This window comes from Sturnus vulgaris, chromosome 10 (assembly GCF_052056855.1).
Source record: "Sturnus vulgaris isolate bStuVul1 chromosome 10, bStuVul1.hap1, whole genome shotgun sequence".
Taxonomy (NCBI): Eukaryota; Metazoa; Chordata; class Aves; order Passeriformes; family Sturnidae; genus Sturnus; species Sturnus vulgaris.
The window spans coordinates 11,333,067-11,346,864 of record NC_142252.1 but is presented as its reverse complement, the minus strand read 5'-3'; the positions used below and the strand labels follow the sequence as shown (position 1 = coordinate 11,346,864).

Genomic DNA, 13,798 nt, shown 5'->3' with positions numbered 1-13,798 from the left:
GAAAGAGAGATGGGACCAATTCCCACTTTCTTTGTGATGTACTGCCATGAGCTGTAACAGTTGTCCAATGTCTCATAAAGAGCAAGATGGAAAAATACATGGTGATTTGTTGTGAAGAGTAGTTTAATTCCAGAAGCCCTTGTACATTTTCCTTCAAGATTTCTTAATCACTGACTGGTTGTTGTCGTTTTTTATTTGGTTGGGGTTTTGTAAGAAAAGCTCATCATGTAAAAAGGAGTAGGAGGAAAAAAATCCTATTTATATGGATTTTTACTGTTATTTAAGAAGTAAATATCTTTTTCTCCACTAAGTCACATTGTATTGACTTCTATTTGCTTTGCAATGGAAGCTCAGAAAGCAACTTTTGCTTACATATCTGAATGCTAGAAACAAAATCCATTATTTACAGTACTTTTGAAAATGTTATCTCACTTACAGGAAGATGTTTGGACTATTTAAAGTAATTTTACTGCTTCCTTAGGGCAAAGAACATACTCTATTTAACCATAGTAAGTGGTATTTAAAAAAACAAAGGCGGCCTAAACTGGGTAAATTGAGATGTAAAATTATCAAATGGGATTTATTTTCATAGTTAATTCAGGTAGAATGACAGAACACAAGTAACAAGTAGCGATTGTTTGTTTTCATGGCAATATCACCTCTATAAACTGCAAAAAAAACCTCTGGTTTAGATTTAGATTGCACAGAAAGAAAAAGCCAAGCTGAAAACAACAATAATTTATGGCCGAGCAGATGGCAAATCAAGCTAACTCTAGATTTAATTCCTGAGCAAAAGTTCTGTTTAAAATACATTGTTTATCTGGCTAGCTGTTCTTTATGGTCCCTTCCCATCCACTGCAAATGAGTGATAAATTTGAGGACTGTCTCACAGGGTTCTTGCAATATCAGAAATTGCACTATTTTCCTTTACAAAATTCTAGTTTTAATATGAATTCTAAAATTGTAAAGGAAGGACATAAAAATTTGCCAATTCCCATTTGGTATCCATATATTCCTCTCTTTGTCTACCATGACTGCAATTCAGTTTAAAATTGCATCTTAACCTACCTTTTAAAATGCTGTATATGTATGGAAATATTACATGAAAAGTTCCATTATAAATTTCCTTTTTAAAAAAGCAATATAATAAGAGATATTTCTCAGCACACAATTCTTCATTTTGAGGATATGCTGAATGATGTTTTAGCAACTTTAAATAATGTATTAAAACATTTTTGCTTAATTTTTTTCCTAAGAAGTCTATCTCTTATATGAGATGGGAATTATTAAATTCCATGGAATTGTTTTCTGTAGGGGATTCAGGAGCAGATTTTGAAATCCGAATTTTCATTGGGAAAACGCAACCCACTGTATTATCAGAATACCAACATACTCTTTTCTTCTACTATTTTAACACATGAAAAATACCTATTATTGTAAAACATTACGATAGCCACATTCCAAACGTTGTTAGTAATAAGATTATATTTTTATATTCATAATGCCTAGATAGAAGAACAACACCCAAAGCCAGATAACAGTATTTTCAGTTTTACCTCTTTTAAAACCACCAAAATATTGATTAAATATGCAAGATGTAAATGAAACTCGAGGAATTGCTTTCTTTCAGAGGCAGTATGTGACCATTTGCTCACCCATGTTGAAATGGATCTTTCAACAAAAGGCCATATTCAAAACCAGAGAACAAATAAACATAATAGTCTGTGTTTTGCTGGCAGAGTCTTCCAGAGTCACAAAGAGAACCTTTAAGCCTGCACAGGAAAGTGGCAAACATATTTTATGATGTAATATATCCCATTTAACACCCCAGAAATACCCTGGGTTTTTTTTTTTCCATGGGGAATATTGTGAAATATATGAAGAACTACATTCAAAGACTACTTCTCTATACATTTAGAAGGTGGGAAGAAGATCTAAGCAACAAGAGGAATGCTCAATCTTTATGACTGTTCTGCCTTCACATCCAGTAAAAGGCAGCTGGGCAGTAAGTTCCAATTGCTCCTCTTTTCCAAGACTAGTTCCATTGATTCCTCTTTGAAGTGACAGCTTATGTGGATGCACAAAAGTTCCTGGGTTTGCTGCTACCAAAACAAATTCTAAAAGGACTGCTGTGAGACATTGATCTAATAATCCCTTACTTATGGCTCTTTCCATTTTAGAGAATCTTGTTTCTGTGGGGTGAGGCCCTACCTGCAGTGTTCTGCACACCTGCAGGGCTGTGCTCAGCAGTAGAAGTTGGTAGGTTTCGACTGTCAGACATGGTGGAGAGAACATTAATGGAAGAGTTCCAGCTGTGCTCCAGAGAAGCCATGTCAAGCACCAACACTATGTAAATCTGAGTCCAATGCCCTTTTTCCTTTTTTTCTTGCTAGAGCTGCTTTATAAGGGACAATTGTTTCTCCTGACCTGCAGTGGAGGCAGAAGACTGGCAAGAGAAAGGACAAGGTGGATAAAGAACACTATTAACAGCAAATTTGAGAATAATGCAGGAAAGTCACAAGTGCTGGCTCAGCTTGAATAACTTCCTGCCGTTTTCTGTCTGGGATACTTAGCTGATTTATCCTAAAATTGTTTTCTTGTACTTCTGAGGATGTTGAGCAGATAAGCTGTATCTTGCTAAGCAGTGTCTAACCTGTGAGAGACAAGAACATCCCCAGCAGTCTCCGTGTGCTGGGAGTGCATTGTTTAGTCAGTTGAGCATTTACTAGGGAGCACTTGTCAGAAGGTGACACAGGTGTGATTTGAAGACACACAAATCTAGCTTGTTCCAAGCCTTCAGTACCTTGGCATGGTAAGCCCCTGCAGTTCCTCTCCCTGCCAGGGCCAGAGAACTGCTGCAAGTTTTTATATGGGGCATGGATGGAGAGAACAGCCTCAAAGAGGGAATAAACATCTGTTTGCCCTCTGATAGCAACAAACACAACCTTGAATTTGTTTGTTGCTTCTGTCAGATAATGTACTTTTACTAAAAGGGCATAGAAAATCATCTCTCTCAAATACCAGAACACAGTTTGTCTGTAAATCATATAAGAATTCACACGACATCCAAGCAGACTATATGAATAATCTAAAATATATTGTGCAAACATGTTAGAAGACAGGACAAAATTTCTCATATGGCTCAGAAATGGAACAGATTACACTGAACACATTCATAAAGTTTATCTACCAAAGCATAAAATCTCACAAAAATTAATGGTCCCCAAGTATTTTTAGTATTTCAGTCTCTTGTGTCTTCCATAATGACTGGTGGAAGATGTGCATGTAAAACCTAAGAAAGTGAAACTTAAGCAAGGAAAACAGCAGTTCTAATGTTATTCCATGTCCAAACTGACAGAGGAATGAATATGCTGGAGTCACCATAAGATGCTTTGAGTACTATGGAGTTTATGTATGACTTTTGAATTTCATCTCTACATTATGAAATTTTTTGTGTATGTAACTCAAAATGCTAACAATACTGAATGCAGTAAATTTTGCTTCCTCTCTCTTATGCCTGCAAATTAAATATCCAGAAAAATAAACACAGTGAGGCACTGAGCATCTTGGAGCCCGATCTAACCTGCTTCAGACTTTGGACAAGATGACCCCTTCAAATCTGAATTATTCTTTCATTCTGATTTTTTGGTGCTAAATTAATCAGAAATTCAAGAAGATAATTGCACAGGATTCACAATAGATCATTGTTTACAATTCATGAGCCTCTACACACAGAAAGCCTGGCATTCATAAACAGTAAGAACAACCACTTTGACCAAGAGGCTTATGTCAAAACAAAGGAATGCCTAAATGGTCTTTGATCAGCAGATGAAACTGATCACCAGAGGAGAGCAGAATTCATAAGAAAAGATTTTTTTCATGATTCATCTTAGGAGTCTTCCACAGCTTATCTTTGGAGAACAGAAGAAAGAGAAATAAAAATGACTGCTGCAGCAAGAAAAAATGCCAGGTTTTGAGGAAATTATATGAAGGGAAAGGAGAGATAAGTGAGTCTGGACTCCTTCTGTATCTTGGTCTGGGTACAAAAAATGCTACAGAGCAGTAAGCACACCAAAAGCATGGGAGTACACAGAGAGTCCTGATGTTCTGCAGGTATCTGACAGTGCCTGGGGAGTGACTCTTGTAGAAATATATACACAGTATGTGTTGGTATAAGTTGTTACTTGAGTTTTTCAGCTGTAATGGCAATGTTTCTGCATTTCTTACTTTTCCCTCAGCAGAAGAAAAACTCTACTCTCTTCATTCTGGCCTAGCTCTTTCCAAAGAGATGAGTGGCATTTATTTCAGGTACTTTTCTTTCATCTAGTCATGAATGCTTAAAATGAGCAGATTGTCACACAAAATATGCATGGTAGAAGTCTGTAAGAGGACTTCTTAGGTTTTTTATTTTGCAGCAGCTGTTGAAGTGGGCATGTCAGAGTTGTTATTCTGGGCATGCTGAAAATGAGACATTTTGTAATCTTGCCTGTAGCTTAACCCTTATAGACAGGATCGTGGGTAAGAACTGTTGTGATACAAACTCATAGCAAATTTCCCCATAACTTCACAGAAACAGTGAAGGAGAGAGGAGAAAGAGAACAATAATGAGTTCCTGAAGAGGCTCCCAGAGAAAGCACTAATGACTACAACAGTCATAATATGTGATAATTTGGGTATTACCTAACAAAACAAACATTTGTGGATGGATACATCAAATACAGTGCTTTCCAACCTCAACTTCTACTTGAATGGGATTCCTGTGACTTTGAAAGTATCTCCAGGATACCTTAAATAGAACAGAAATAGCTCAAAGACGAAGTTGACTTTAAGACATTCTTCAGAGGTCATTCCCATAGTGTCAAAAAAAATTCAGGGATACTGCCAAGAAATAACGTCCTTTGGAAGAGCAGCATTGTATCTGCCTTTTCAATAGGAATACCTCTTCTGTGAGGTGATGATATCTCCTTGAAAATGTTTGCTTTCTTGTCACTATTTCCACAAAGCAACAAAAGGGAAATGTTTCTCTTAGAAGAAAAACAAATAATCTAAGTATTTGAAAGATTACGTTTTTGTTTCACAGTTCTTCTATTTAAAAGAATACACATTGGTCCCCACAAGGACAATGGTATGTTTGATCTGAGAATTGACTATTTAGTCACAGAATTTCTATGATATTCAAAAGAAAAATATTATCATTTAAGTCAGACTTTACTGAAATACAGTCACAGACATCAAAGCTTTGTTCCCAGGTTCAGCTGTTACTGACTGAATGAAGCCATACCCTGTTGGCCACAGTACAGAAAGTGGATTCCTTTTGTTATTTATGGGCAGAGGAGTTTAGGATCAAATTGTGGCCTCACTGAAGTTAATGGCAAAACTCCCACTGACTTCAATTAGAACAGAATTTGGCTCACAGTCTCATTACTGAGCATAACAATTAAAAGAAGCTTTTACAAGCTGTATTGCTGTGTAAAAGGGCATGAACCATGTAGCAGATTTCATTGAACCCACAGCCAACAGTCATTGCTATAGCAACTGAGGTTCTAACAAAGGTAGTCACTGTCTCTGTAATCATCAGGTGTCTCTATAGCAACTAGAGTTTCCAGAGAACAAGAGAAAAATAGTTGGAAACTGTCAGTTGGAAGAAAAGAGGTTTGTGAATAAGGAGGTTGAAAGCAAGAGCAACGTAAGGGTAAAACATGGCTTGGAGTAAAGAGAAATGATTGTCCCAAACATACACAGAGAATGGCAAAGGAAGAGAGCACGGGCCAAGGGCTCAGCTGGAGATGAGACACGGCTTTCCTTGGGTAAGGAAAGCAATATGGCACTCCAAAGAGATACTTCCAGATCTAAAGTACTTATGTTTCAGACATAATTCTCTTATAGAAAAATTGGTTACTAAAAAGAGTGTAGGGCCAAACTTTGTCTGCAATAGGAGTTACAGTCCACCAGGATTTTCAAAAGCACCTGCTTGCATGTCTTGTGCCCACATTCCTTTACAAACATAGCCCTGTTTGTCTTCAAAATGGAAGAACACAATCTGTTATCTTGAAATTCTGCTGTGAATAGCACAGTACAATTATGTAGAAATGATGATTAACTGTTCTTAATGTTACTTATTTACAAGTTTTTAAACAGTGTTGAAATTAAAAAAGGAACAGCTGCTGTTTGGATACTGATAGGGATGAAAACAGCAGTGTTAATTATAGGTCTAATTCTATAAAATACGCTTTTAGGCTCCGAGGTAGGAAGCAGAGTTATCTGCACATAAGAAAGGGCAGCATATGTAAACATAAGTTCCCACAAAAAATAGTTTAGTGATATTGGCAGAACCCATAAAATAACAATAATAAACTAATCTGATTCCTACTGCTCTAATGGAAATAAGAATTGGGGCGAGACAGTTAGTTAATTGGGAATTCTATTCATGTTCACAAACTAAAAATAATTCAGTTGGATCAGCACGCTTCCTCTGGAAACAAAGTCACAAAAGTAATTATGAATTCTAAAAGGGATCCAATCCAGTATACTGCTGCACTACAACGCTTTGTTTAAATAAACCAAAACCTATCTTTAACCTGGAAAAGTGATGCAAGAGGCAGCAGTGCTGGAGTCCATTTCCATTTCACGGGCAAGGAGAGCCCTCTAGTGGGATGAGCGTTCGGATCCGGCTCTTGGAAAAGGGCAGCCCTTGTCACCCAAGGCAGTTCAATCAGGTGTTTGTTCCTGCACTCCTTACTAGCATTTGGTTACAGCACAATACAATGTAATATAATTTGTACGTGAAGCAGGAGCCACCAAATGACACACTGACGAGCAATGAACCCGAGTAAAACAAAAAGCACTGTACCAAAATACTTTTTCAGACAGCCTGTGGCGGTTTTTGGAGGAAGAGAGAGTTGAGTTTGGTGGGGGTTTTGTGGCTTTGTTGGGGGATTTTTTAAGCCTTAAATGGCAATGGCAGTCAGGATGTTTTCTGCTGTGGTGTGGCAATCCTGAATTCAGCAGTTTTTCTGTAGCTGCTGTTAACACAATTGAATCGGTGATGTGGTAGCACCATCACCATGGAAGTGTGGGGTATTAATATCGGCAGCCCAGGAGAGACTGAGCTCCATGAGAGCTGCTTCAAACCACCAAGACCTCCCAAGATGCAGAAAGCCAAGCAAAGCTGGCAGAAGGCTGGTAGGGTGAAGGAACACCTGGCTGAGCTCAAACAGGAAAAGGAAGTAGAGAAATGGAAGCAGAAACAGGTAACCCAGGAGGAACAGAGACATTGCCTGAGCATACAGAGAAACACTGAAGCAGAGTTTTAACTCAGCAGGGATATAAGGAAAAGGGCAGCAAAAGTGGCTCCTGCAAGACCCAGGCTCAGTGGGACAGAGAAACCAGTGACAAAGGACATGAAAAAGACAAAAGAATTCAATGACCTTTTTGCCTCAGATTTTAGTGCACACATTCCAGCTCATAGCAGTCTGTGAGACTGATTTTTATAGGAAACTAACCAGCATATATGCACAAGTCCACAGTTCTAAGAGCTGAACATGAGGCAGCTCCCCAAAGTAGTCTACCACCAGGAAACTGTAATTTAGAAAGATTTAACTCAAAATTGTAACGATAAAAATTATCTGGAGTGTTTTTCAGTTTACTAAAATATAAAAAAATACCACAGGGCAGCAGTTCAAGCTGAAAATGAGCATTTAACCCACAGAAGTAAACTTGGAAATACTTCCTTCATAACCCTGACATTCAATTGTGTGGATTAATTTAAACTGTATAAACAGGTAATATCAGTTTTTCACAATTTTGTAAGAATTTGTTTAGTTCTGAACCTGTTAGCTAAAACTAACTAAACTGGAACAGATTAACTATCCTGTAGCAACTCATAGAAGCAAAGTGTTTCCTGTATTTCAAAGTTTTTATTTCTTCAGACATGCTGGCATTTCTATCTTCTCAGTGAGAAAAGCACACAGGAGCATTTCAGGTCTGTCTACACTGACTTTGGTCTCTGAAGGAAGATTCCAGCATGATGAGCTGGTTGTTACATCACAGGGTGCATCAAATTTATTCATGCTCTAAAGGGAGAAAAGATTTTCCTGTGTTGATACAATGCCTCTAGATAGTGGCATATGGGCAGAAGGATCACAAGTCTTGGGAGATTAAAAGTCCAGATCCACTCAATTCAATGTATATTAATCATAATTAGTACAGTATTTTAATAAGTCAGTAAAACAGGCTCTGAACCAAGGAGGGGGAAAAAACCAAAAGAGATTTTACCTTCTGGATAGAAAGCTGTATTCCAGTAAGAAGAAATTATTTTTAAAGCTATTTTTCAGCTAAGTGTAATAGCTGTAACATAAAGATATATAGATTATGTGGATTTATTTCTGTCTCTAGAGGCTCTGTGACCCATGTAGATTGAATACCAGCAATATCAAATACGAAAAACCAGAGTCTGACCTCAAAAAAAATAAGAGAGAACAAGATCAATAGCAAGCAGCAAATAAGCTGGTTTCATATGAAGACTATTCTAAGCAGTAGAAGAAGATATTTTAAAATGCACAGAGGCCTGGCAGTTATAAATGATGCTTAGCCCACCACTGTGGGCTTAGTGGCCTTAAGTGGCCTTAGCCCACAGTATTTCCTGGGCAGTTGTGTATCAGAGCAGGAGCTAGCAAGGCAGATCTTCTTGGCTGGAATGGATTAGAGAAGGATAACCACTTGTGATCCCACTAATCCTGTTCCAGTCTGTCTGGGGATTTTAGGCAAGCGAGCTGTGACAGAACAGTTTTTTATCTGTGTACTCACAAAATGGTTGATTTCTCAGTTTCAGAGTTGGTTTGGTTTGGTCTTTTAATTATATATATAGATGCACTTGTTTTCAATGTTTGCTTTTACTCTTGTCTTTTTCCTAGGCTTGCAGAATTGCCAGTAGTGCTAAAGCATAGTATCTTGGAATTCCCACTAACTATAATTTATTACAGTTTTTACATTATGCTCCTTTTCTGACTTCTTATCTTCCAAGGTGAGAATCCCTCTACTGACTTCTCTTGCTTTCTATTACATCTTGATAGTTTCTATTAGTGCAAACTTCTACATCTGCCAAGCTCAGGATTATTGTTCTGTGACATCCATAGAGTTGATAAGGTGGACACAGAAAATAAGTAAGACTACTACCTCTTGTTCATTAAAATTACGTGTCAGAGGAGATGAAGCAAATGCTATTTGTAGTAAGAACACAGTATTATGAGAATTACTTGACATACTGCCTTCCACAAAAACTTTCACCTGTTTTGTCTCTTTCACCTGTTAAGCAATATTCAAAACATCTTCCCCATGAAAACTTTCTTCATTCACCTGGTAGCTTGTTCATAAAGCCAAAATGTACCTTTCTATTTTATTAAGTTCGCTTCCTTCTTAATATATCATCTGTTATCAATATTGGAAATATGATGCAGCTGTTGCAACAGACTGTTTTCCTATTTAACCTGCAAACCAACCAAAACTTGGAGAGAAGTTAATCCATTTTTAGGAGGGGAAATGGCTGAAGAGCCTGGATACCCCTAAAAATAGGTTTACCTGAAATAATGTGGAAAGACCTGAGCACAAAAAATATCAGATTAACTGGTAGTATTGCCAACAGTTTTTCAAGTGAGACCTTATGATATTTTATATATATATATATATAAAATATATATATATAATATATATATGTCAAACCCAGATAAGGTTTTCTGAGTCCATACTGGTTTTCTGTACATTTTCTATGGGTAGCTCTATTTTCTCAGTAAAGCTGCTCCTAATCTATTCAGACTCATCCTTCTTTACAAAATTATACATAACAAAAATTGGCTAAAGAAACGCTGGAGAGGTGATTTGGCTTAATTTGGCTCAAGAGGTTTCTGGCTCTGTGTACCTGTAATAAAATCACATGGCACACAGAGAACAATAATACAACCATACCAGTGGGACAAGGTGTAACAAAACTAAAGGACAGAAATATTTCATACAGGCTCTTCCATTACTCACAGTTTACACATTAGCTCTTCTCCATGTGTAACTCTGGACATTTGAGGCATCCCTCTAAGTAGCCTATAGGTGCCAAATGACACCAGATTATTAGATACAAAAAGAATTCTTAAGGCCTGCACCACTTAATTCCAATATATTTCCCCCAACAATGCATGTATAATATTACCACTTACAAACAAATCTTGCAACAGTTATTCTGCTTTAATCATCTTATCTTTGGCATATTTCAGATAGTGTATAGTAATAATTAATACAATGGTTGAGAATGTAAAGAAAAACAACAGTTTTTCGATGTCATTTCTGGATTCCTCAGAAGCTGCAACTATGATGAGTGGCTGGGTCTGGAAATCTGCTTTGAAACTGTCTTACACCTCTGAGAGGAAAGCAGCACCTGAAACCCCAATCCTGTAACATGGTCAGTGCTGTTTAGAACCAGACCTTCCCAAAATTATATAAGGAGCTTTGGGAGAATTTAAGCCCCAAGTCCAACACCTGCAAGCCTGATACAGAACCTGAAATTCTGTTTTCATTAAAGCTTTGGTCTGGTGCAAATTGTTGTACCATGTGATTGCTTCACAAACATATATCACATTATCTTGTGAGATACAGCAGAATCATAACCCTGTTTTGCAAAAGAGAAAAGGCAGCTTTGGAAATTCACACTTGTGTATTTCAAATATTTCATACCACACCTGCTCTAGCAGTAAGACTAAAGAACTTCTTGTTATTTGGTGAAACATATGAGTTCAGGTAAATTCACATAAAAACCTGAGCCTGTCCTCCCAAATCTGAAGTGAATAGTCCAGTCACTGAGACTTTCAGAATAAAATTACCTTCTTTCACTGTTTTGGGCTGCCTCGCCATTGATTTCATTATAAGTGCTGCAAATTACTTATTTCACAAGGTGGGAAAGAACTAGCTTTCATAAAAAACAAATCTTTGGGGTTTATTGCAAAAGAAAATAAATGTGATTATTTTCAATTTATTTTTTTGCTTGCTTTTGATATTTGCACATGGGAGATGGATGATCAGACTCACAAACTTGAGGTCACTTCCTAATTGTCAATATTGTCATTTCCTAACTGTGAATATTAAAACCAAATCAAGCTTTTATTTTTCTCCTCTATGAAAGTTAATAGCCTTGGCTATGTGACTAACTTTTTTTTGAACAGTTGCATTAGTTGTATAATGAAACTGCTAAACCCATTTCCCTATCATTATTTTCAATTCAAAATACAGTATTGAATAATTCTCAAAAAATACCAGTTAGCATCGTTACCCTTGCTTAAAATTGAGTTGCACAATTTGGGAGTTTGGGAGGTGTCAGGTGGTTTCTGCCAACTTTGCATCTCACAGAGGTCCCTTGAAAATTAGTTCAGAAATACATTTTTGTCTTAAACAACCCTGACTGTGCTTGAAAATTATAAGGTAAACCTACAAAAAGAAAGAGAAAATGAGGGAAACAAAGGAGAGAAAATAGTGAAACATGTAGAGGACAAAGTGAAACCACTGACAGAATTTGAAGAATATCTGGTAAGCAAAATTTAAAAAGAACTAGAAGGAAAATAATTTTCTTACAAAGTGAAAGAAAAAGGAGAAACCTCTAAAGGGGATGAAATTTGTTTATGCAGAGGACAGAACTGATTGATTACTGAAAATTAAATACTAAGATTGATTGAAGAAACAGTGCCTCCCCAGGAACACTCTCTGTTATGAGCTACAGCCTCAAAATTACTGAGCGTATGGACAGCTGGGTATTGCTGGGTTATTCACCTTTGACACCTGCCTGACTTGGAATGGATTTTCTACAGATTAGTTTGCTCCAAAATGGATTTTAACAAAAGACATAGTTATGAGATTTTTAGCATCAAATAATGAGATTATCTTCTATAATGAGAAGTAGAATTGCTGTTTTTTTCTGATGAAGATTACAGCTTTTATGAAATTCTCTGTATGTAAATGCATTGTAGCCTTGAGCATAACAGAAAAGTCCAGGAGTATTTGCTATACAGAGTTTTTCTACTGTTTTTCTGGCTCAATGTGATAATGAATTGAATACATCAAAATGTGCAAACAGCAGAAATTATGAAAAGTATATTCCACTGCATTTTATTCAGTTCAATAGGAGGGTTTAAGTACTTCTAATTCCAGGTAATTGGACCCTTGCTTTTACAGAGATTTGTCTTCTGGCAGGATCAATACAAGCACCTACATATTGAAATCCTTATCCATTGCTTTGTTTTCTTCTGTCTTTGCAGTATGGTAAAGTGCCACTTTTATTCTATGTGATTTACATTTAAACATGGGAAAGTAGAAAGGTTCTTAAATTTCCAAAATGTAGTAAAGTTTGTTATTCCATTTTTTTATCACAATTTTTTCTATCTTAAACTGTGAAGACAAAATAGGACTCCTAGGATTCAGATTAGGCTGTAAACTACAGGAAGAAAACATTACAAACACACCCTGAATTTTACAACAGAATTTTAGAAATGGAGAGTCTGAGCCTTGGAGGCAATTTGTGAATCCACAGCCAGAGCAAGCACAGTCCAGTGACACAATCATAACATTAAAAATGAGACAGGGCGGCTTTAAGAGAGAAACAGGAAGCTGTAACTAGAATCCAGCTGAATTCTGAGCTGGGGCACTTCACCATGAGGCTGCAAATGAAACAGATGTGCTTGCTGTGAATTTCTGTAGTGTCCGGAGTTTTTGTACTAAAGGTGGCAACACGTTCCTTCCTGTGTTGTTTTTTTTATTATTCTTTTATTTTTCACATACTTTCTATAAAGGAAAAGAAATGGAGAAGTTGAAGAAATATGTATCAGTGAAAGATGAAGATCACTTTTATCATCAGGGAGCTGTGGAGCTGCTAATTTTTAACTTTCTACTCATTCTTACAATATTAACAATTTGGTTGTTTAAAAACCATCGATTCCGCTTTCTGCATGAAACTGGAGGAGCTATGCTTTATGGTGAGTATAAATTCAAGTGCTAGCATAACATCAGACTAGTTGCATATTTATGCTCAGGCACTTGAGATCAAGTGCTGACAAAGCTCAGAAATGTGCTGAATTAAATGTCATCAGCTCCATAAGTGTACAGTAAAATAATGATTTGACAGCATCTGCCTGAAGTAGCCAAAGGCCACCTTGATGGGGGCAACTGTGAGGAGCTGGTTATGTTCAGCATGTGCATTCTGCTCCTCTGTGGTCAGACAGCAGAGTTTACTGGGGAGTTTACTGTTTACAAAAACAGTTTGCTTGGGTTTTTATAACATTCAAAGCTGTTAGTTGAAGGAGCCTTGTGGCTACAGACATGTTGTCTAATAAAGTTTAAATGATCTTGAGAGCTTTCTTTTGGCTTTGCTCTGTGCCTTTGGAAAACAAGCTGAACAACGTGTCTCAAGTTTGCTCTCAATGCTGTCATTGTAGGGAACTTTAGTTTGCCTGTCGAGTTCTAATCTCTTATGAAGCTTTGCCATGTTGCATTTCACTCTCACGCAGAACTTTCCCCATTGTCCCCTAAGTGCTCTCTGGTTTAATGGCACACACTTAGACATGTAATGATTTCTCTTGTCATTCTCTCGGTGCTGTTTCACTGAAACTCTGCTGCCATTAGATACATACAGGAGGGCAAACTGTCAAAATGGAAGATAGAAATCAACAGCTCAGTCATTATCCGAGTGACAGCCTGTTCTGACACATTCTGTGCACACCACATCCTCCAGCAGTGTAATACCCAAAAGTGATTTTGTTAAGATGGGTGCCTC

At 37.1% G+C, this 13,798-nt stretch overlaps 1 protein-coding gene across 3 annotated transcripts in view; it reads left to right on the top strand.

The window, feature by feature from the left end:
• Nucleotides 1–12,644: 12,644 nt before the first annotated feature.
• The window catches only part of SLC9A9 (solute carrier family 9 member A9), a 174,901-nt gene continuing 173,747 nt past the window's right edge, over nucleotides 12,645–13,798 (top strand). For 2 of the 3 annotated variants that reach the window (XM_014877880.2, XM_088170805.1), the window contains exon 1: nucleotides 12,645–13,001. In XM_014877880.2, the coding sequence (XP_014733366.2) occupies nucleotides 12,827–13,001 (175 nt within the window). In that variant the 5' untranslated portion in view covers nucleotides 12,645–12,826. The remainder of the gene's footprint in view (nucleotides 13,002–13,798) is intronic. The other variant, XM_014877882.2, reaches the window with a different exon arrangement.